This window comes from Saccoglossus kowalevskii, chromosome 8 (assembly GCF_978046115.1).
Source record: "Saccoglossus kowalevskii chromosome 8, keSacKowa6.1, whole genome shotgun sequence".
Lineage (NCBI taxonomy): Eukaryota > Metazoa > Hemichordata > Enteropneusta > Harrimaniidae > Saccoglossus > Saccoglossus kowalevskii.
The window spans coordinates 12,582,930-12,608,414 of NC_140648.1; the positions used below are offsets into that span (position 1 = coordinate 12,582,930).

Below are 25,485 nucleotides of genomic sequence, written 5' to 3' on the forward strand. Positions count from 1 at the left end.
TGATTCTCGAAGAATAGTGAGATTATTGATCGGAGAGAAGAAATGAAATAAAATGTTATTCAATGTATAACCTTGTTTCTCATCTGCGCGAGACTTTGGTACTTTGATCATGATACTCCCACGAAAATGCAACTTGGATTTGGTATGCGGCGGATTGTAAAAAAATGAAGATAAAAATAATATTTTTTTAAAACAATTGTTTGCGCTTATAAGTCGGCGGGCGCAAGAAATTTTATTTTTATATTATTTTCAGCTTCTGTTCATCCGGCGGGTTCGCGAAACAAGGGATAATAAAAGTCTGGCATAAAGGCCCTAGAGTAAAATATAAATTTAATATATATTAAAATTCGCCAGGAGAGTTAACATGGTCAACATTTAGCAAGCTATTTGAGCATCTATAAGCATATAACATACAACTTAGATTTCTGAAGATTATTTCATTGCTGACAAAACGGAACTTGTGAATTAGAAGGGGGGATGTTGCAGTTTCAACTATGTGTGTCGTCAGATGTGTGGAATCTAATACTAGTAACAGATAAGGCTCGGGGGTTAGATGATTTTTTGAATACGGGATTATTTTCTGGAGCTACGAGTTTTTTCCAACCAGTTGCCAAATTACATCATCCACGCCTCGGAGCAATTGCCACACAGTTTGGCAATAACAATTTCTGTATGATCTCCTGTATGATCAGTATTAGCATACAGCTTATTTTTATTTCCCCCCCCCCGTGTTTTTTTTAAATTGTTTTTGTTCCAGGCGACAGTTCTGGGTCACTGTTGTCTCTCCCGATTTTTTTTGTATGCGCAAATTACAATTGCTAGTGCTGACACAGTGCATTTTTGTCACAAGTCATATTTATGTTTGGAATTGCATGACAGGGTTATGTGGCTATCTATCAAATGGCAATTTTAACGCGCTATTCTGGCGTCAACCAGGCTCGGTCGAACACAAGCACCTGCGGACCTTAACCAAGCCCCCCCCCCCCAAGTCGCATTCGTTAGTGAATGAATCTCTGCCAGTGGAATTTGCCTTCCCATTGAGTCTGTGGCACACTCACCCAGGGTAGGTGTCGACCATTTTGATGTTCAGCCTAAAGTAGGATTTGAACTTGGGTCTACTGGCCACGAGTCTGATGAGACAACCACTAGGCTACCAGTGACAGTTTTTTCCCCCCTCGTGTTAAAAAATGACGTAATTACTCTAGCATCCCGTTACAATGGAAATGCACTCGATTCTAAAATATGCGGAACATTTTTCCCACAACCTATGCCCACCAACTCAGGAGAGCTTTGCCACGATTCTGTTTTATAATCTGAAAACCTTTTATAGTTGACATTACGCCTCTCCATGTTCTACAAGATTGTTTAAACTGAAATGATACATTTAACTAATCGCACTTAGTAGGAGTGGCAAAACTAGTCCAATAACTACGAAATTTGTTATTTTCGATGAATATATGGAGGTCCAGGACTGATCTTTAAACTAGTAGGTAGTAGCTTAGACTTGGTATTTATATCATGGCCGACTTTACAGAGGTAAATAAACAATGATCACGTGAAGTTAAACCAGTCATAATAGAATACTAGGTTGTTCAATAAAAAAAGAAATCAATTTATGTCAGGAAGGCGTGATTAATCTAATTGTGAAAACGTACACCAGCCAAATTTACAGCGCAAGAGGGTAGCCAAGAAGGTTGCACACTTTTGTTAAGAGGTTAGTTATTTCAAAGTAATTGAGAATTGAAAAGGGGTCAGTTTGCTGATAGTACCACTGCCAATGTGCAGTGGAGTCGCGTACATGCCTACCATTATGAACTAAATATTTGAAGAGTATTCCTGGTGGTAAAGGCCAAAATTTGCGCCGGCTGCAAGTAGGGTAGGGTTATTTCGAAACTAGAGTAGGCTGCCGAATTGTGAACATTTGGTTTAGTGCACTTTAAAATTATACAATATCACGTGGTGGTGGAGATTTAAGGGCATGTTCTTAATATTCTGTTGACCCGTGGCATAGCGTTTTTTATGCATAAAGTAAGACTAATATTTTGGTGGCAGTAGCTTTAATTTTTATTATGTACAACTTGTATAAATAAATAATCTACATTTTATATAATTTATAGATTATATTTATACATACGACTAGACAAACAAAATCAATAAACATGCAAGTATGACGTAATAACTAGTGGATATCAAGATTGCCGAACTGTCGTCTTCGCGTTCCTGCAAGTTTGAGACAAAAGAAACGTTAGTTTTATTTATAAAAACTATTTTCAAACGTGTGGAAATAATCTTGAACACCATTCCAAGTAACAAAATAGATAGCATATAAATGACTTATTTTAATGGCATGTTGCCGAAATAACTAATAAACGTGAACTTGCCTTTTCCGAGAGCACAGAAACTGGTTCACACTTGAAGGTTTCTGGAGAGTACTCTTTGTCCTCTTTTATACAAATACAATGAAGGTTTTCACGGTCGTGGATCGAGTTTTCGGGACATCCAGTAGATTCTAGTAGCATGCTATTTGTTTGGGGAAGAGCAACTGCGTCTTCGATATCACGTCGGACCATGTCGTGGGAAACTAGGACAAAATCTCGTTTTTTTCTGTCGGCGGGCTCGTTTCGATCGATTAATACGAACACGTTGGTAATAGTGCAAAGTCTGGCTACATCAGACAAGGCCCTGTTTGTGAATTTACTTTGATGGATATCCTTATTGTGAATGTAAATGTTCTCGTCCAGAGTCTGAAAATTAAACACAATGAATGCATTTAATAGTGGAATACATTACATATTAATATGCATGGACTTTATTGCTAAGAAGCCGAACTGCCAATTGCTTTTTATTTGTTGTTTAAGGGGAATTCCAAGTGTTAACAGAAAAGCACGTCAGCTTGCACGTCTCACTTAATGGAAATTCCTTGCATAAAGCAGAATGTAGTTTGTTGGAGCGCGTAGAAACTATTGCGATATTTTGAAGCAACTAACCCGAGTTACGAGGTGAGATACATCATCTGCGAAATATTCTTTGTAACCAAGAGATTCATCACTATGATCAACCAGCGTTTGGTAATAAAAGTCAGGAGAGACGTGGGCGATGTATGCATCTGCATCTGGTGCCACTAAACAGCCCTGCAACGATAGAGCAGTAATTATTACCCTGATGAATTTTATCAGCTAATAAGATCGGGTAAGTGGCTATATGAAATGCTCGTGTTACCATCTTATGACGTTATTCTTTAAATGTATTTTGCAATACAATTAGTACTTGCATCCGGGTCGTCTTTGTAATTTCCCAAACACACCATAAAGAGAGTCAGTTTCATTTCCAAGTGCTCACGGACGAATTCAGGGAAGAAATGAGTTTGAATAGTAATTTGTTCCAGATGTTGAATTCCTCTTGCACCATCACGCAGGTCAATTGCCGGGTCTCTTCCATATAGTCTCTTGAGCAGCACACTGAAAGTGGAACAATTTTATTACAAAAGCAAAGGACTACGGGGAGTAAATGCGAGCAAGGTTTAGAACTTACATAGGTTTGTCCTTTGTAGCATCTGTAATTTGAACCGTGGTCTGCAAAGTCACTTCGGTTCCAATGTATGCGATAGGAACATCCAATTCCAAACAGTCGTCTTTTTGTCCGGATACCAAGTTAGGACATTGGTACATGTAGTAACCTACAACAAATTCACCTAAGACGAACATAATTAGCATTTGAATTTTTATGTCTTTAGAGTCTGGTACTTTTTTTTTTAGATAAGGGGTTCTAAATTTATTCATGCGATTTCAAAATTTTTACTGCTGACTTAACAGTTGTCAACTTTGTTTAAAAATTAAGTAAAAAGGTACCAGTAGCATCAATTGGTTTATCTGCATCCAAACCCGTATCATCTACGTCTAATATAACAGTGTATCTCCAGTGCTGGGTACATTCACCGGGATATTCTGTGAAATCGCATTCTGGTGCCAACATTGCTTCCTCGTATGTGGAGGCGTGAACAGTATTTGCGGTAGGATCTGTGAATAACGTTTAGATAGACGTAATATAACAAAGTTGTTTACGTTATGCTGAAAGACGTATTCGCTGGCCAAACCTTATTCCCATTTCAACACTAGGGGAATACCCATCCCTGGCTGTCATACAGGTGCTGAACACCTAGTACAAAGGTGCCTTACCAAAGAATACAACATCACGACCAAATTGAGACTGGTCACACGAGGCAATATTAACATGTAGCGCAATTTGGTTAAATGCGAATTCAAGCTAGAAATTTACCAGTTTTATCTTCCTTAACCCAATACCAGATTGTTTCCGGTTGGTCAACTACGCCGTCAATCCAAGGCGCTGGGTTGTACGACGACCCTGTGCAAGAACAGACTATGGCTCCGAAATTTCCTGGAGTTCCAGTAGTCAAAAGATTGTTATCAGTTGGTACTATGAAAGGCATGATGTTCTGTGGACCGCCGCCGTCTGGTAGGTTCTCTTCCCATAGGCCAAATTTTTCAATTAGGGTTGTCGCCTTCGTGTCGGTATCGCCAACTAAAGAGGTCGTGAGTGGCGCTTCCCATATTCCGCCATCTTGGCCCGGGGCTCCTGCTTCAATACGGTACTACGGGAAAACAAATGTGTAAAGAATCTGTTACGTCTGCAACATCAAATTTACACAAGTGAATAAAAAAAAAAGTAAATTTCACGAATTTGATGTTTATCAACCAGTTTGATAATGTAGCGAATTCGACTTCAGCGAGAAACTCACCCGGAAATTGTTTCCGTCACTGGTGCTAACAATAGAATCGGCAACTCCCAAGATGGAATAATCGCTAGAGATAGAGGGTACAGTAGGGTTATTACTCAGCAGATTGGCCATCGTGAATCCATCTTGGCCAGCGGTAGTCAATATAAGGGTCCACCCGCCACCATCTCTGGTCATGTCGCAATATACGCTTGTCCTGGTATTGCCAACATCTATGTCATATATGCCGTCCTCTAGTATCACGCCCTCTCTTTTAGCTGCTTGCAGGAAGTCGTGACAAGACTTTGGCAATTCAGCAGTGTCTAAAAAGGAAAAACGCAAGACTAGATTATGAAAAATGTTCAAGTACAACTTAAAGTGACTAGATATTATACTTTGTATTGTATACAGTACACGTGCAGCAGACAAGATAAAAGTTAGATTAGACCAAAGTAAATCATCGCATTAATAAGGTAATTTTCCACATTTTCTTACCTATAGGAGAACATACCACTTCCAAGGCACCTGAATTACAGTCTGCATCTGTTCCGATTGTGTACGAGCATTCCCCGAAGTTAGTTTCGGATCCTGTGCAGGAAAGGCCTACAATAGCAGACGTGGATGCGGTAGCAGAAATACTTGTTGACGAGTCGAGTGCCAAACCTGAAAGACGAATTTTGAAAAATTGACAAGTTTTGTAAATCAGCAAGGTCAAACCAGATAATACACGATTCTTACAAGATGCGCCCTTCCAGTGATACTGATGATCGACTGCACAGTTGGCGGATTTAAGGCACGGAAGGGTCATTGCTTACCAAATTCATTGCAAATTGTAGTGGCGAGAATGGTAATGTCATTTACGTCTGCTGGACATATAGGCACACTGACCCCATCGACGATTACCTTGGCAGTGCTGTCAGTTGGATTGTAGTATACGGTCACTTTAAAAAAAAAAGACGCTATAGTTGGAATCGTATTGAGAAATTTAAAGTTTAGAAGAAATACTCGCTACAAGTGATTGATAATAGTGTGCACAATTAACATGTTTATGCGAGAACAAACTCGTTTTGAAAAAAAAAAAAATCATTCTAGCAAAGGGGTATTATTTAAAATATGGACAATTTGGAACTACTGGCTTTTCTAGTAAAAATCAGCTATCGAAGGCGCAATATTTAGATATTGCATTGCTAAATACAATCTTACACGCGTCCCGAAAACTGTCAAAAGGCGAGAGTGTTTTTGTAGATTGTCATGTCGAATTTCGCAACTAATTTAAATTGAAGTAATTTCGGGCGACGCTCATAACGACGTTAGTATAGTTGTCTATATTAATTCTACAATTTTACCTTCTTGTGGGTCATCCTTAACAAAAGCAAGTGCATTATCCGTGTTAATAGGATTATACGTCAACGAAGCGTCCTCGTATACCGCCATTATAGTGTCGGACCAGGTAACAGTCTTGAAAGCTAGCTGCACTTCTGCCTTGTTTCTAAGAAGGCAAATTGAAACGAGAAAAAAATTACAATTGTTAAAATTTGTTCTTTACATTAAATCAGAATGCCAATTACGAGGCTTCGAATTAAATGTTCGATTTTAGTCTGGGGGTAGAGAATTGTGTTCTAGCGAATGTACAAGTCCAGTTTTCGACAGTTACCTCAACACTTTACCAGTTGAGCAAGCATGTATAAATACACGCATGGAATAATTTGGTCCTAAAACGTCAATGCTTTGATTGGTCCGCATTTACAAATCTGTTGAGAAATTATACGAGTCTGCGTACTTGCGGCTTGTTTTATCAATTTTTAGTCTCACCTGTCTGGTCCTTTGGTTTCATCGTCATCGATGTAAACTGGACGGACAACGGCGTACTCGAAGATTGGTCTTATTCGCTCAGTTGAACTAATGATGAATCTAGAAGGGAAATGCGTACATTATGGCAAAGTAGATCATTTGGCATAATAATTCAAGAATATTCGAAAACAAAACAAACCATTTAGCTATACAAAGTGAATATTTTTCGAGGTACACCTTGCAATGGCAGTTCTTAGCAATCTCCAGTAGAGAATAACGTGACTTTGTATAAATGAGATACCGCTCTCTCCGTCATTAGATTTCTTGGGTCTGACGTTGGTTATGTATAGAGTGGTGTTGAATTCGATAGACTCTTCGTACACGTGACGTTCCCATATCGAAAGGCCATCAGTGTTGACACAGTCAAAGAATTTATCCTTATTGCCTGCAAAACGTACACATGCGAATCAAAATATAACGCTACTTTCAACATTTGCTTATAGATTTTATTTCGCAATGGAGTAAGATCCGAATTATTTAGCTCGTGTATCTCCGAAAGCAAATACCAAAATAAGAAATTTTGACAGATGCAAATACTTGAAGTGTTTATGCTGACCTCTGTATGATAGAGTTTCGGTTCTTACAACTAAGCCATTAGATTTAGGAACAAACCCATCTGCTCCTGCGGCGAATTGATTAAACAACTCTTTTCCACCTGGTGCTGCTGGCAGGTATTCGTCTTGATAGAAACCATTAGTCGCCTGAAAGAAATTTGAGTAAATTTCAATTTAATGAAGCGACATGAAGGTAGTAAACTACACATCCAAGACATACTCACATCAAATGGTTGGTCTTGGAACACATTAGAACAGTTGCCAGTATGAGAAGCGATTAGCTGTCCACCATTTGTCGACGTTACTGGCGGTTTGGAGTTATCGAAAAGATACGGTTGGAAGTCCAAAATCCACAGCTCGCCTTGGTTTTGAGTGTTTTCAACTGCAATGTCGAGTATAACTGAACCTACAAGAAATAAAAATGTAAACAATCCGATAAAACACGGGTACACATATAAACAGTAGAGCTTCGGTTCCAGTCTTTTGTCGCTGCTCTGTGATGCAGTCCAGGTACCAGGCGAGCCGCGCGTACAATAGCAAATACAGTCATAGAGAGGCATAGATTGGAAAACGAGTCGAAGTAAATTAATATACTACACTGTTGTAAGATGTACAAAGACCGCAATGGTGCGAGAACGACAACTCAAATGTTAAAAATGATTATAAACAACAGAAATGTACTCACCGTTGTCAATTGTAAATTGCTCTACCCGGACCTCGCCCATATCGTCAAATCTGTTGTCGAATCCGTGCAGTATGGGTTCACCAAAATAAGCAAAAACACTGGCTTGGAACATGCACAGAACGACAAGTGGACAAACCAGTGACCACCATGTCGCGAACAACATGATTTCGCCGCGGTGTGGGAAGAAGAAAACAAAATAAATCTTCCGCAAACCAAAAAAAAAAGGACGCGACCTTATGAAACACCACTGCACGAATGACTGATAGCCACCGATTGACAGAATCCCGAAAATGGTACAATATATAGCCAACCAGTAGGCGAAGCCATTCATCGGGAAAGGTATCCTGGCTTTTGATTGGATGATATAGAGGTTATACCAGGTACATGCATATGATTTGTTCAAATTATTGGACAGTTGCATGGCAGTCTCTGGTTTAGACTTTCCCCGAGCCACTAAGACCTTAAATAATGGTATTACTTTAAATATTCTCATAGTTTTAAATAATATATTTAAGATTTATTCGATTACATAAGATCAAAATCGTACCCCTTTTACCGAAATAGACGATGCCTACCGGCTGTTGTTCAAATTAATTGTCTGATGAGCATTGCTGCATAAGTTGTTACGTAACTTAAATGCTGAACACAAAAGCCTAATCATGCTAATTCTCTGTATTTGATTAAAAAACTGAAAAACTGTGAAACTCGCAGATTCTTAACAAAATCATTGTTGGATTGAGCAAAATCGAGCGATCAACGAAATTATGTGCACCATTTTTTTTAACTACCTGTCCAACATTTTCAGTAACACTCAGCAATATTTATATTTCATGTAAAATTATGTAAACGTTAAGGGTGGATAGAAACGCCATATACTGTATTTAAATTCAGAAGTTGCTCTTGAAATTTGTAAATATTTATAAACATAAATGGAATGCCTTTGTTGCGCTGCGATTACGTGAACTTAGACAAATTACCAAGACAAAAACATTTGGATTATAAACAATACACTCTAATAATTTGCTGTAGCTGTTTTGCAGTTTGATTTACACCGGGCGATGAAGGTGGTGGCAGTTACGGCAAAAAATCTACGGCACTGGTACGAGAGGCACTTGGTAGTGGGCATTGAGGGCGATGTAATGCTTCTCGAGTTGCTCTACGGATAGTTACGCCCATAAGAATATGAATTCTCTGCGTAAAATGGCATTCGTTCAAATTGGGACTGCTAAAGTCTGTTCGCGGTAAATTGTTTCGGTCGTGAATATGAATCCTATTGGCAGGGATTATAGAAGAGTGTTTGAAGGATGATGGTTATATAGATAGAAATCGGATTTTACCCAGCAGTGCTGTATCGTAATGCGGTGACGCGGGATAACAACCCAATACAAAACAGTTTGAACAGATGTTTGAAGTTTCAAGTGGTCACTTCATAGACAGCTTACACGTGACAAAATGGAATATACTATGCTACTGTTTTACGTGATTTAGGTGAGATTACTCCAGCACGTTTGGCTGGGGTTCATTCGCAGTTTTGGATATCTTAACTTGTAATATATTTTGAATTTTTACAGATTCAAAAAATATTCTAATATATATAAATTTGTAATAAATGACACGAGCCCGAAATAGGACTTCGGCCCCGTACCATTTGTACAACTAGAGGACATGACATTGAATTTCTACACATATACAAAAATGTAAATGTAATTTTCTTTTTAAACATGGCTCAGTAGTAGATAGATACTGTACAACGTTCATGTTTTGGTGTTCTCAAATAAAATCAGCCAAATGTAGACAATGACGTACGTACAGAATCCGTAATCATCCGCGGCCATCGCATAAGAACCGGGAATAATCAATATCGCATAGCACAATATTCACCCATTGGAGTGATCTGGTTTTTACCGATACTGACATGGTTACGCCGCTTTCAACTTAAAGAATTAAAAAGAAATCTCTTTGTTGTATAGACGTGTTTAGCCAGTCAACTCGAGGCATGACGCGCGTACTAAATATGGAATAATTAGTATCACGTGACACCCTTCACCTCTTTGAGCGTTATCGGACTCAACCAACTTAACCATGCGGCGGTACGCGCTCATTTGCCGGTGCACCCGCAATTGTAAGGAGTGGACTTTGCGCCTTCTCGTGAAGGCGTAGTGTGCGAGTGAATTATTGTCTACTTACTATATTTGTTGGTAAAGTGATATACTAGTTGCGGTCCATTATGGCGAGATTAGTTGACATCAATTTGGGTTTGAAATCAATTTTCCTCTAATCTTCAAATCGTTATCACGAAATTAATCCCAGTAAGCAGCAGATAAATAATTGTTCTAATTTGTAATACTTGAAATAGTGGTTAGTTTTTTTCTCCGTCAATTAACTCTGCGTATCACGAGCAGCGATTTAGCGATATAATTTGCTAAACTACTAGTAACCCAATGTCTTATTTTTCTCCGCACTTTGATCAGAATGAGGAGGGAGTGTACTTCGGAATCAAAAACCATCTCACCATTTTTCTGTTTCAAATTTTACCACTCTCTGAAAAAACAAACTGTTTGTCTCAGGCTATTGCCGCAGTTCACTTTTGCTGTCGTTACTGTTTGCGTTGACGGTGAACTAAATTAAAATCTTTCCCGTACTCCTGTACTCTGAATAAGAGGAACTGAAGAAGAAAGCAAAGGAAGGCTGGAGGCGTATGTTAATTAGTCATCCCTATCACAAAAACAGAGTGTTTAGAATTGTTTTTATTTTTTCCGTTTGCTGTTGAAAATAACATAACAATATGTAACAGAATCACGAATTTTAGAATCGAACACCCTTAAAAACACCAATAGTCGTTCAATATGCTGTCCCCGCGGTCCCACTTTTATTTATGTTTGACATGGATAGTATGGAAGTATGAAAGTGAGCGGCTATTTACAAAGAGTCGATTCCCGTCAGTGACCGGTAAAGGTGGCATGTAAGTAAGGTCTCTGCTTGTCACACGCAACGTAATATTACCGTAATTGGTATAGTACAGGTGTGATGGTTCAAATACCAAAATGTCAACAGTAACAGAAAGACTTCCTTGGCGGCGATGATAAAATACGAACACGGAGCCAACAGATGAGGTTTCAACTGGTACTGGTACTCTGCAAACATCAATTACAATAACGCGGTAAAACTCCACTACTCCAATAACTAGAAACTTAAACTCCAATACAATTCAACGAGATCTCCGATCTGGGCTCAGTGCTGAAAAACTCCCCTATATATACCCACACTGTCTATAAATAGACCATTACATCAGCATACATAATGAGTCTGGAATTTACTATAAATTTCTAGAATGTTCCATTACCTTCTATTGCCTCCTACAGTGTTCTACTACATATTCAACCAGTTTCTAAAAAAAAATCTAGAATATTCCACACAGACACAGTACGGTTCTAGAACATTCTCAGTGACACGGAAGTGGTAAATAAGTCGTATGCGACAATGCTCCCAATAACATTTGTATTAGGTCATAGAAGTCAGAGAGGTTTTCGGACGTCTTTCTAAAAAAAATACCATGGTACTGATTTATCTTGTATAAGGGGCGGATGTCGCATAAATTACTTACTGGCCACAATTTAAACTGGCATAATCGTGTACAGATAGTTACATCAGTTTGCGTTGAAGTATTTGAGGATGCAGTGGCTCACGACGGATGCCAAGGACGTGAAAAAGACCAATAACTCTAAGACGTAAAAGGTGTATTCTGAGATATAGGTCCATATTGTGTGTACATAATCTATGGACGACGAGCTTGACTACATAAAACAGATAAAGGCTGCTTATTTGCAATATCCATTAGGAGAGACGCTTTTTGAAGAGGAGAAACATAAACTGGCGTATAATGATATTTGTAGTACTGATATTTGAAACGCGTTAAGTGGGTTGGCCCAGTCGTGGCAATGTTATTGTTTTATATTATGATTTCTAACCTTCTTTACGTAATTTCGCGTTGGAACAAGATTTTAGAAAAAAATCATAAAATTGCCATAGGGGGAGTTATCCTCGACCCTTAAACGACCATGATGGCCGTAATTGGTCACGGATTGTACAAGGACAATAATGCAGACTGTTTAACTCCGATACGTTACGTAGCGTAATCTCACGCCGAGAATCAAACTATACGCCTTTATTTCCATATGTTTGAAATGGTGTATCCAGACTATCAATATGTGCGGTGTTTCGGTGTGTACATTTCCATATGTAGATTTATTACAAACTTTATACTGTCTATTGTTGAAATTACCTATTTGCATTTGTTTTAATCTTGTACAGCTAAATCGGGCCCGGGAGGGCGGTACAACACGAAATTGTAGCCCAAACTCAAAACATTGATCCAGTTCAAAAGGACATTCTGATATGAAAAAAAGTGGCGTATAGGCATTTTTTGCGATTAAATGTCGTGGGGGCTGAAAAGGATTATTTTATGGGGAACTTGTGCCATATCCGACAATGCTTGTTCAAATTTGGTCTAAATACGTATATTTTGAAAATCTGACTCATGTTTAAAGATTTTCTTCCCGATAATAGGAAACAATTTGGGAGGCGTACCAGTACTTTTGCTATGTGAGTACCCCCCCCCCCGCGATTAGGGAATTGTCGGATATATTGGTAATATCACAATAATAGTTTATTTATCAGATGCATAGTTTTTATGTACATAATTTTATTCAGCTACAGGAACGGGAATAAGACGTTCATTTTGCAAAAGCGTAGTTTCCAGATTGTGGTTGGGATATGCGGGCCTGACACACCCCTATGTAACCACGTCACTGAGCTGCTGTTGATTCTAGTGCCCTTCAGTGAAAGGCACCGTGCCTTTAAGTGTCAGTTTTGTCTGCTTGTGGCATATGCATTGCTGAGGGTAAAGTAAACAAATTAGTCACTATGTCGAATGAATCATGTTTGAAGACCATCTATTGTTGGGGGATTCACGTGGCCATCCTCGTTCGTGAACATGAATACAATTTTATTAAAAACAAATATGTTGGGTGTGTATCTGCCGACCTAGATTCAGGTTGACTAATTGATGAAATAGTTATTATTGGTTTTCTAGCTATTCAACCATCTATAAACAATCGTAAATGGTTGAATAGTGAATCTGGTAACGCATGTAATTGTAAAACGATAGATATTTTCAATGATGAATTCTTATTTTAGATACATTCAAATGAGAAGTTTTTTGAGTTCACTAACAGAGATGGTATCATTATTTTTCGTTGAGTGAGTCTTGAGATTTGCAGTTGTGGCTCCAATTCATTGAAAAATAATTCTAACGATGTGGTTACACCAGAGACATCCCATCACCAACTTATTTGGGTATTACTGCACGAGAGCTAAACTTCGAAGTCATGTGACATAGTAACTACAGTAAATGCACACTGGTCAGCTTGAACGAGAACAGCAACTTAAGAAAGAATTTCCAACTCTCCAAAAAAACAAACAAACAAACAAACTAAATCGTAATTCGAAATTACCTCGTGACTCAGAACAGTCAATCACAAATCCTGTGCCATGTCCTGAAAACACTGAAAATTTTAGAATAATCGTGCGCGTATGTTTCCATACATCAACAGGTGTTTATTGCAAACGTGTATTCTTAGCGAAGAGGGGCAACGTTATTTGTGTTCTTAGTGGAGAACAGTCCTTTTTGTTACAGGCCAATAATATAGCTTGCATAGTCACGATTAAATCGTTTTTTTTTAGAAAGTCACTGTTGATCCACTCCTTTCAGGTGCAACAACCGTAAATGACTGGCGAGATCACTTGAAAATGGCTGCGCAGTCAACTAGGAGTGCCAGCTCATCGATTGGTCCTAAAGTGTGTCACCACTTGACCCCGGTACTTCAAGGTACCAGCTCAGTGGTTGGAGTACGCCGTTTCATTACCGCAATGCCGGATTAAATAAAATATGTATTCGCTAGCGACAAAAATGCGTGGCAGAAACTACTCCGAAAAAAAACCCTTACATTCCCCCCAAAATGCCAGGGTAAAAACCTGCTTTACTACGACACAACATGGTATTGGTGTGACCTCCAAACTAAAGAATTTTGAAATGAAAGCTTCTGTTGCGCCATTAATTAAGTACATGGACATATAACAGTTGTGGATCTGATTGGATGGCATACTTTTACGTCACACGACTATAAGGTAAGTACTGAAAGGTAGAACAATTAAAGTTTGAGGGGCGTCTAGAAAATATTGCGAAATATTCTAATCATTTTTAATAAAAGGCATTCTCTCATCCAAAATTTCGGATACACATAAATTAGATGATTTTTAATTTGTTTATTCTCACAGTAACCGTAATATTACGTACCAAATACGTAGGGAACACCCCTTGTTAAAATGATGTATTCCAGTTGCTTCGCGACCGATTAACTAACACATGAACATGTATTTCAGTGCCCGAACCATATCAACGGTGTCAGCGACAAATACAACTTCGAGAAAGCTTGAGGATCTCCGATTAACAGGTAAAATATTTGTAAAGAGTTTTGAAGTTATTGTTTCAATTTTCACAAATATTCTATCGCATCAAATGCATAGTTAATACAGATTCCAGTAGGGTCAGATGTGGGGGGGGGGACGAACCCGAGCATCACTGTATTTTTTGTAGCGTCATTTCATTACCCAGGGTCAAGTGTGTGACTGTTTTAGCCAGGGAGATGTAGCAAACAAGTAATATGGTTAGTCCAGAGATGTTATTCCCTACCGCAGATCGGTTATCAATTTAGCAGACGAAAGGCTGTGTTATAAGATTCTTTTAAATGTGTGTTGGATGATATGACTGTTTTTCTCACACAAATTAAAAATCGTCTGTAAAAATCACTGTCTATGAATCTAGTATACTGTAACAATGTTTTTCGCTAAAGATCTTTGAGTACCTTAACATCAAAGACTGGAAGCGTTAAAGTCTCACTATATAAGGTGGATGTTACCATTGCGCTGTTATTGCTATACAGCTACAGTGTTTCAAAGTTCTACGTTATACAAAAAAAAAACATTGAGCAAAATTCAGATTTTTTCACTAAGAGAAGACGTTAAAAACTTAAAAATAAATTCCCATTTTAACAAACTTGTCTTTTATTTTGTATGATATCAAACATTAAATGTCAAAAATGAACCACTTTCATACCTTCTTATTTCAAATGGTTTACATTTTGTGTTATTTCCATAGTTGGCGTTCAAAGGAAATAATTCTAAAAGTTATAAATGACTCTGAAAAAAGAGTCTTTATCTCAATCAGTTCAGTTCTACAAAATGGGGAAGATGTTTTTACAACCGGGCGCAAATATTACGTGAAATGATCTTAATATCGTTCCTGCGCAAGTATCTGTCATGCTTATTGAAAATGTCCAACTTGTAGTTACAAGGCCTGTATGTTTTACATTCATTGCACGCATCGCGCTGTATACGTCGCTGAAGACACAACACGAACGCACGACTGTATAGTTTACCAAAATACAATTAATTATCCTAATCTTTTGATTGCTTGATAACCCTTTTTAATGTTTGAACATTATAACTTTATATTTTATCGTGAATATTCAAATGTGGGAAATGCATAAATGATATACTAATCAATATCCATTAAAAGAGAAAGTGGTAGTTAGTGATTGTACGTTTTGGTGTTGAATAGTTACTACGATTACCAACTAGCACTCTATCATATTTATCAGCTATTACCTAGTGTAACTAGTATGCGTTCTTTATCTCATCTGAATCGAACGAGTCATTAGTGAATTATTTTTGTTTTATTTGACGGGTCGTGTTTTACTCGCATTTCAAAGGTATGTACCTCCTACTTCAATTTAATGTAACCACATTTTCTCAAGAAACTTTCATGGTAACGGTTTGTACAATGTGTACTATACCATAATAACTGGCCCGTAACTCCATCAGTAAGTTATCACAGGAACAAGCTATGTGCATACTTCAGTCCATATACGATGTAAGGTACCATTTTACTTTTCACAGCGGTAGCTAAACTACCTTGACAGAATGTCCCGGTACTGTGTCACGAACTTGTGTCCGCCTCCACGTTGAAGATACATCATAATGTCACCGCTAATGAGATTCGAATATTTGCTTTGTCAACAGGTTTGCCTACTTGAGTGAAATGTTGTTGCAAGTGCTTGTACTCGGTAAGACGGCTCCTTTGTTCGTATGTTGTAATCAGTGGCCCGAAAACGGCGTGCACATGGTGGGGCTCGGAGAAACGTATTATTCATACTTAGCGTCAAATTAACCTCAATGTTAGCTTTGCCACCTGCCATACTTTCTGCGACTCCTTGACATTTGTACCAAAAAATACATATTTGATTTAATATGATACATTCTTCAACTTTATTGATTACACTGTCTGTTTCAGATAATAATAATATTACATATTACAACCTAAATTATAAATAAATCCGTGTACGTATTTTCTAATTTTCGGATTGTATTTCAAATGTACCCAATAAAAAATGTGGTTAAGATTCAGCAGTGATGGCAAATTTCGCACCGTTTGTCTGACCAATAGCTAGCATAGTATTCTCTTCCACAGTCTGGGAAGTTACCTTTCATTAATTTTAAAACAAATCTACATCATACTCAGATCGTATATAGACCGTCCAACACGAGTACATGTCCACTTAACTTGGTCGGTATGAGCCACTATGTTGCGTCAAATTGTCGCAGGTCAACTGTGTACGCGATGTGAATCTCCATGACCGAATAGAAGGGTCACAGTAGTTGCAGTGAATATTATAAAGTATGTTCATTAATACATTGTCGATAATGATAACAAGTTCTACATTGTTAGTATTATTTGTCCAAACCAAACAAATCAATGTGTGTAAGTACCGTGTACAATATCGTTGTCACATCTGTTGCGTACCCCTGCCGTGAGAAAAACGGATATTAACATGTTACGTCGTCGTAAAAAAAGTTTAAACATTGAAGTTGCCAGCGCCAGTTACCATTCACAACGGTTTTTATTATTGCATTGACGTCCTAAACTGATTTTGGAAGCCATAGTCAACGCTTATTTACGTGTATTTACGCTTATCTCATTGCAGTACGTACTCACATATCTGTGGGTTCAGAGCTCTCCTTGTGTCGGTCTTTAGTCTTTATGATGGTATTTTAGTAATCTCTGATACATTTTGTGTCATTAAATTTGTTATTTTCAGACATTGGGATTTGTTTCGACACAGAAGAACTATGATTTTCTCCCATAGACAGGCCCGGCCATTTCGTGTTACGGACTCACAATTCATAGTAAATGTATCGCTGTCCAGACCCCACATGACAAACGTTTTCCATTATTTGTATCTGATATTTTATGATTGCAGTAAAAATTGAAGTAAAGTGATACTATATCATACATTTACCCCCCTCAAATGCCCGCTAATATGCATATATATTAACAATTTAAAAATGCTTAATTAATTAATCATTTTGTTTTGCACCGCATTGCATTGGAATATAATATCAATTTTATGTATGTATGTTTGTTCGTTTATTGTTTTGGATCATATGCATATATATTTATTTCGATTTTACAGGCTGCCTTGTGAGGAGCGCTTTTTCTGCAACCTGTTGCATTTGTGATGATACGGACGGAAAAAATTCGTTCAACTGCGCCACAGATTGTGGAATAGAATATAATTGCAATTCTAAAGGCGGGAGTTCTGAGACAGTATGTGTTGTAAGTACGACGTTTCCTGAAACATTAACGACATTCGATGTGCGTAGTGCGCCATCACACAGAAGCAATATGTGAACTATATATTCTGCTGCTTATAGTTTTATGTCTGCCACATTCTGATCGTATTTACAGTCAACTGTTTTGATGTTTGGTGCTTAAATTATGAACGGTGAAATGAAAATGGAAATGCTGGAATTACTAAAGTCTGTGAAAGATCTCATTCACAAGACCACACTTGTTGACGAATAGGCAACATACATAATAACAAGATTAGGGAGTCACATATAAATCGGATTTTAAAATGTTCAGTAAAATTAGTTTGAGATTTTGGTAACCATAAGATAAAAATGGGAGGACACATTACATGTGATATATATATATATATATATATATATATATATATATATATATATATATATATATATATATATATATATATATATATATATATATATATGTAACGCCCCACATAATGTGACACATATACGTAAAGTGACACACAGCGTGACATATTTATGTAACGTGACGCAGTTACGTATAAATAACGTGACACATACCTAACATGTAATGTCTAATGCGACACATGTACGTAACATGACACAGACATATTGTAACGCACATGCGTAATCAATCTGATTAAAATCTGATGTAGTGTACGGGCTTTAATTATTTTGGCTATAAACTTATTTTAATTTTATTTTTTTATTCCTTTTGTTATTAATTCCTTTTTATTTTATTATTTTATTTTTATTTATTTATTTTTTTTAATTCCGCCCTACCTACATCTGATCCGACGCCTATGTAAGTCCCGTTCAAATCTCGCGTAAGTAACAGCCAATCACAGCCCCCCTTTTATACAGGCTGTCGGTTGCTTATTTTTCAGTGTAGCGATACTCTACGGGCAATCTTTCTGCACATTATATTTTGCCCACTTGAATAAACCATTAATAGAAAATTGATAGTATATTTTTATTTACAAAGAAATTCCACAGCATTTTACAATTTTTGTCATTACATTGAATATTTTTTTCACTTCCAACAAATGTGTACACTTCCAGATATATCTTCGCCAGCCAAGGTTCGTTCACTCATTCATCGCTTCAATTTTACATCAAACACTGAGCATAATTATCTAGAATGGAAGCAAAAAATAAGTAAATCGTAATGATTAGAACACTGTAAACAGCTATAGTAAACAATGCAAACTGATTTTAAATTGTATAACGGTCACCGGCCCACGGCATCAACGCAGAAAATTGGAGCAAACAAAACAAAACAAAACATCACCCGTCTCCAGGGCAAGCGACTGGAAAAAGACACCGGTCGAACCGGTGGAAACAAAATCGTCACTCCCAGAATAACTACGCAAAATAACGATTTAAACTCGAACCATTCGAGCCACAATATTAACATAAAAATGACTTTCGTTGCATGTACCATTAATTAACTAAACTTACCGAAAAGCCGTGTTATTCTCGGTCGCTAACGTCGGTATAATCCGCCATTTTATTTGAGTGTGTTTGCCACTCTGCCCGGTGACGTCATCATGTGCGCTATAGAAGGAGGTCTGTGATTCGTTGATTAAAATCGTCATTAGTGGGTCTCGTTGAAATCTCGTTACATAGGCATCGGGTCAGATGTAGGTAGGGCGGAATTTAAAAAAATCACAAAATCAAAATCAAAGTAAAATAATAAAATAAAAAGGCATTAATAACAAAAGTAATAAAAAATAAAATGAAATAAGTTTATAGCCAAAATAATTAAAGCCCGTACACTACATCAGATTTTAATCAGATTGATGCGTAATATGACATTATATATACATAAAGTGGTACATAGTGCGGCCCACATACGTAATGAAACACGTATATATGACACATATGTAACAAGCTTGAATAAATACATAATGAATACACGTAACCTAACACATATACGTAACGTAACTCATACTCTACACTTTTATTTATTTACACGTAATGCAACGTAATGGCATGTAACACTTAACACATATACGTAACAGGACACATATGCATAAGTGTGAAATTATCCAAATCAATGAGATCACAAAATAGTATACAAGATATTATTTTGTTTGAAAAATGTATTTTGATATAAACAAATATAGTTTGTTTACAAATAGTAAACATAATAGTATAGTGTCCATTGCCAAGATGATTCGTCAATACGCCTTGACATTCTGGTGCTTGCGCATCTAAGTTTACTGCCAAAACACAACGTTTTTATTTTACAGAAAATCATACTTTATAATAAAATATATCGATTACAAATATTTAAAAATACTCAATTAATACTATGACATACTTCTGTTTAACTGAATATATGCAAATTTTGTTTACACTTCTAGACAAGAAGAATAGACAATGGTACTTCAATATCTTTTATAAGAAACTGTGCATTCTATGGCGTTGATGAATGTTTTGCTGGATGCCGATCCGACCCCTTATCGTCAGGTGAGATCAGTCACGTCTCGTCACGTATCCTGTGAATGATGACGTATGACGTCATGTACTTCCGGCATTTCAAAAGAATTATATGTTAGTTTTCGTTTTGTGGAATTTGTAATTTACTAACAATGAATATTTCTCAACAGTCTTGTATCGTATATGCGACGACTGTTGCACAGACGACCTTTGCAATGATTCTACCAATGACCCGGCAGAAGATGCCTGTGACACAAGTGGTGGAAACGACGATGGTAGTGATAACGGTGGCGACAACGGGGGTGACAAAAGCGGCGACGATGGGGGTGATAACGGAGGCGACACCGGTGGTGATGGCGGCAGTTGCAATGCAGCTGCGTGGTTAAGTTCTCACGGGCCATTCATAGCGATATCGTTACTTACCACGCCGTTGTTTGTGATGTAAATCACCGTAAATACCACATTTCACGGCGATACACGTTGAGGTTGACTTTGTATTTACCCATTCTAGTTCATGCAACGTTTAACCACACCGCGTGGTTACAAAATATGTTATACTTTTGGGTGGAAAACATAAACTACTAGTATAGAATAACCACTGTGAGCCGGTCCGGGCCTGATAAGGTGGAGCGAGTGGCGCCCTCATCCGACGACTCAAACCCATCTTCGAAGGCGCCACTCACACCATCGTGCCAGGCTATGTTGTACAAATTTATATATGCAGAGTGACTATATAGGAGTTACTAACAGATTATTTTGTCTAATATAACTCCTATCATGTACACTCCCCATTTTAACTCTTTAAATGACATCCCCATCGCCATTCTTAGCTTGGTAGTCGCCAACGAACGCCCCACAAGTTGCGGCTCTCTGTGGCTCTCTAGGTCAGGTCATTAGCTCGAAGACTCTGTAAGGGAGAGTGCAACATCGCCCGACCCTTATTTTACTAGAGCGGTAAAATACACACACACACACATACATACACACAGTATATTCAACCCTACCAATAATTATTCCGTCCTTCAAAAATTTACACGTACATATTTCTTCATTTACTACGTTCAAGTTCATAACGGAAGTTCAAACACACCTATTTACGGGTACGTACTAAAATGTTTGTTGCGTTTTTTATACTGTGTCACTTTTTTAATATTCACTCGCATATGAGTACAACATGTAGCATAGAACTGTTGAATGTAAAATATAGGATTGTTAACCAGATTTATGTAGTTGTGTGAATATAATAAATTAAAAAAATGTACTCCAATCTTCTGAATTTGTTGATGATATAATAAACTGGTGAGTAGATTATATCTTGATACCTAGTAATGTCCGTAATTTTGAATATAGTAAAAGAATATACTCTGACCGATTTTTAAAATTTCATTAATTATATCACAGTCCCTCTATCTAGAGGGACTGTGATTATATCCTTCCTACATTAGTTCGACACTACAGAAGGGCATTGTCGTATATGGCGCAGTTTATTGCATAGATTTATTGTATGTATTTTTTTTATTAGGGATGCCCACCGCCTCTTATTATAGCGCCTTTAGCGTTACAAACTGTATGGCAACTTAAGTATGGCAGAGGGCGCTATGACACAGTCATCGCGGCCATGCTTCCATTTTAAAGAATATATGGAAGCAGGCACACCGTTACTATATTGTTTGAAACAGTCATGATTATTTAGAATCGGATGACATAATTGATGTTAAATAGGCGACAATTGATTGAATTGAATAATTCCAAAAATAAACGAAAATCCACCCTGATACACGGATAAGCGTTCATTGGCAACAAAAGTTGACTCATGTACCATGCAATGTTGATAGGCTATTGTCAACATGCTGTAACTTGCTGATTTAACTATACGTCACTCCAATAAGCGACTTTGTATTGAATACTCCTCGATTGATAGGAGAGTTATTATATGAGTACATATTGAGATGAAAATCTGGTTTGAAACCAAATAGTACATCGATTGGAAATATTATAGTTGCCGGGTTGAAAGAAAGCATGATGAAGAAAGTTGCCGAAAGTTGCCGATCTGGTCAAATTTGCCGATCACTTTTTTTCACAAATATTCATGTGTGAAACAAAAGAATACATATTATATTCACGTATGTTTTCGCCCTCTTGTGGTGTTATTTCGTCGGCGATTTTGTGGGTGTATACCATCGATCACTCACCTAGGCAATCTGTATTATTTAATAAGAAATACCACTACATGTGTTCGGTATTTAAATTAGCATATATACCAATGATGTGTTTACTTCCAGATGTGTGATTTGGAGTAGATGAAGAAATTACATTACATTATCATTATTTACCCAACAAATCGACAAACTTACTGATAACATTGTTTTATTTGTTCGTGATTTGGTCATAAGATGGGACGTTACAGTAGCATAAAACAGATTAAATACTAGTTTACGTGAAAATACAAAACACAATCACAAAAAAATCACTATGATGTGGATCACACAATATTGTGTAAAATACATGTACATAGCAAGGTCACATAAGTATCAACACCCAGTTGAAAGAATATAGGGCGGTACAGAAAAGCATCCAATAGCGAGTTACAACCTTTAATTTGAATTTATGTCCGAGCTCATCGTACATCGAAGGTATTGTCAGTGACGCTACGTGTCACAGATGTATATAAATTAAATATAAGTTGATCAGCTCAACAAAAGTGGTCACATGTTAAATTAAACTATATTGAAATTATGCAAATGAGTAAATTATCTAATTATAAGTTGTGTAGAAAGTGTTCTATAGCAACGTAGTAGTATTTTAGTCTATAACATTACGTATAATTCTAGTAGGGAATTCACCAGTATACCATGTCGAGTACGCATTAGCGGCCTTGGGTTTATGCAAATTACCGACTATCCATCCCTGTGAAATATATCCCAGCTCATACTGTTATATTCCATTTTCCAGTTAATTTTGTTTGATGTTCACCTGCATGTTGACATACGTAGTTTTATGTGGAAGTCACATGATCAAAAATGGGATCTCCCTTCTCTGGTTATTCCAAGGGTTTGTTGTTGGTAACGCCCATATATGAACATCTTTACGCATAGATTGGTAACTAATCCGCAGACAGTGCCGATGAGCTGAAATCTGTACAAGCTACAATGACGTCAAAAAGTGTGCAGTGTCATGCCCATCATTCCGAGATTAGTTACTCTCGGAATGTGAATGTAATGTGCTGATAAATCATTTATCGACTTGACAGAATTTTAAAACCGCGTTGAGCAGTGAAATATATATGGCATTAGGATAGCTACTTCATTACTTTCTAATAAAAGTATGACATCATTGTATCTTATAATAGAATGCAACATCACACGCAGTAACTTGCCAATAACATCACTTCAAATCGTCAGTAGTAACCGCTTATTTTCTTCCAATCACTGTGTTAAATGTATCCGACTCTCATTTCAAAGATATTCATGCCCTATCAGTGACGTCACGATTGAACAGTACACATCATATATCACCACACTATATTGCCATACTCTATAGCGGACATAACCACTACACTAGTTTATATAAATACATAAACTATATAAATATTTGTATGTAAAGATAATTATAAATATGGTAAGAACACTTGTTATATACTTTTCACCCGCCCAGCTGTAAATTTACTTACATCACTATTATAAACACTAAACTGAACACTGTGCATGCCAATACCAATCAGCCTTCCAACTCATTTCGCTCCAGGTTGGTAATCGCCACTACAATAGACTATATTTGACGTGAAAAAATACTTAATATATATTCTTGACATTGTTTGATAATCGTGACGTCACCAGGGCGACTGATTTCCTTATATTGTGGTTGTAAGGAATTTCGCATCGCCGATGACTCAGGATGATACAGTCATACTTGTAATCAAGCTAGCATGCACAGAGAGAATCTAATTAGAATGAAATGGTCATTTACACGAAGGTTAAGTGCATTGTGGTAATTAAGCAGTATAGGTGCTTGTAAATTCACATCAATTTTATATGGAAATAAAGTCACCTGAGAGGAAATAAGTTCCCCCTCCCGGGAAATTCCTAAAGTGTGTTTGTGAGAAGACTATATGTTAGATAGCAGTGTGTATAAACCATTAAAAATGGTGCTGGCAATAGCCACTTTATCTCCATTGAACAAAAAACGTCATGATGTAATTTATATTTCAGTTTGTAATATTCTTTCTTTGTGTTTCGCAATCACGAGAAACAAATGCATGATTTCCAATTCCCCTCGCATGTCCATATATGATCAAGCACTTGTTTCGATGGAACATGTTCAGGCCCGTAGCCAGCACTTTTGAATAGGGAGTTCGAAAACAACAATTATATATTTGATGTGAAATGTGTGAATTTTATAATATTCAAAAAGTGTGTAACAGATTACAGACATTTTTATATTATCGGTTTTAAATTCAATTGGTTTACTTTGTGTTACGTTGGTAAGATATTTCACATAACATCTTTGAACTATTTTACCATTTTAGAGAAGGGATCCTGAGCCATGCCTCGCCTAAAGACAAACACATCCACACCATTGATCCACTACGGCAAAATGTTGTACACAAAAAAGACAAGACTGTACTTATCTTAGCATTATTGTCTAAGTATTTTAAGGTAGAAGGCTACTTACGAGTTTTTTCGCTCTTCGCAGATGTTAGCGCACATAAAAGTGACACGATTTCATGTCGAAACCTGTCTACAATTATTCATTTTAGTATTAGTTAATTTTGTATTATGTAGTTTTATTTCTGTACAGGGCCTCAGCCTATCGTATAAAACGTAATGTGTAGAAAAATGCATAGCACGTTTTAAACACAATACAACATATATGTAAACATATGGTACTAAGTTAATCTGAATTCATATTCATCTCGTCGCTTGAAAACATTTAAAAGATATAGAGCTATTTGATATATGGTGTGGCAGTTTGTGTAGCGACGAAGTAAGCCCAGACTGTCAGTATTTGCATAATTGCATAGGGTTATTGACAAAAGATCAGCCCTTAGATCATTATATAATGGACATATAAAAACAAAGTTAATTTCATTTTCTACCATGCTAAATTCGAACGTATCACTGCAAAAACTAAAAAAAATATTGATCTAACTGTATTTTTGTGTGTCTGCCTAATTCAGCATTATGTTTATGGCCAAAACAGCGAAAACTCGTCAGTATATATTTTAGTCTATAATTGCTTGCCAATAAATCTCCCAGGTTATAATACTACTTTGATATTTCCAAAAGTACACAGCCTGGATGATTGTGAAATTGAGGCATGCCACTATTTTTTTATTCTTTGAGTAAATATCCCTAAGAAATTTGCAGTATCTCCAACTTGTTTTTCAAACCAGACAATGCCGAAACCATATTTGAACAGGAGATTTTTATGTGGGTTTCCCAAGCAAGTCTGCCGGTCTTGTCTAATCGTTTAAGCATGATATAACATGT

At 37.1% G+C, this 25,485-nt stretch overlaps 1 protein-coding gene and 1 long non-coding RNA gene across 3 annotated transcripts; both read right to left on the minus strand.

Annotated features, from left to right (window-relative positions):
* Nucleotides 1–1,778: 1,778 nt before the first annotated feature.
* On the minus strand, nucleotides 1,779–8,091 carry LOC102808840 (uncharacterized). 2 transcript variants are annotated; one of them, XM_006821765.3, is made up of 16 exons: nucleotides 7,823–8,091; nucleotides 7,362–7,543; nucleotides 7,140–7,284; nucleotides 6,761–6,968; nucleotides 6,545–6,643; nucleotides 6,079–6,221; nucleotides 5,548–5,673; nucleotides 5,228–5,395; nucleotides 4,757–5,055; nucleotides 4,276–4,609; nucleotides 3,849–4,016; nucleotides 3,532–3,691; nucleotides 3,272–3,458; nucleotides 2,988–3,131; nucleotides 2,382–2,744; nucleotides 1,779–2,220 (listed from the first exon to the last, which is right to left on the minus strand). In XM_006821765.3, exons 1-16 carry the CDS (start codon nucleotides 7,983–7,985, stop codon nucleotides 2,137–2,139), a joined length of 2,973 nt encoding a protein of 990 aa, XP_006821828.2. In that variant the 5' UTR covers nucleotides 7,986–8,091; the 3' UTR covers nucleotides 1,779–2,136. The 2 variants fall into 2 exon arrangements, with proteins under 2 accessions (XP_006821828.2, XP_085358312.1); XM_085502186.1 differs by lacking the exons at nucleotides 1,779–2,220; nucleotides 2,382–2,744; nucleotides 3,272–3,458 and having other exon boundaries at nucleotides 3,024–3,131.
* Nucleotides 8,092–18,557: 10,466 nt separating this feature from the next.
* On the minus strand, nucleotides 18,558–19,121 carry LOC144359962 (uncharacterized). The gene is made up of 2 exons (XR_013422106.2): nucleotides 19,013–19,121; nucleotides 18,558–18,687 (listed from the first exon to the last, which is right to left on the minus strand). It is a non-coding gene; the product is annotated as an uncharacterized LOC144359962 (long non-coding RNA).
* Between the last annotated feature and the right edge of the window lie 6,364 nt (nucleotides 19,122–25,485).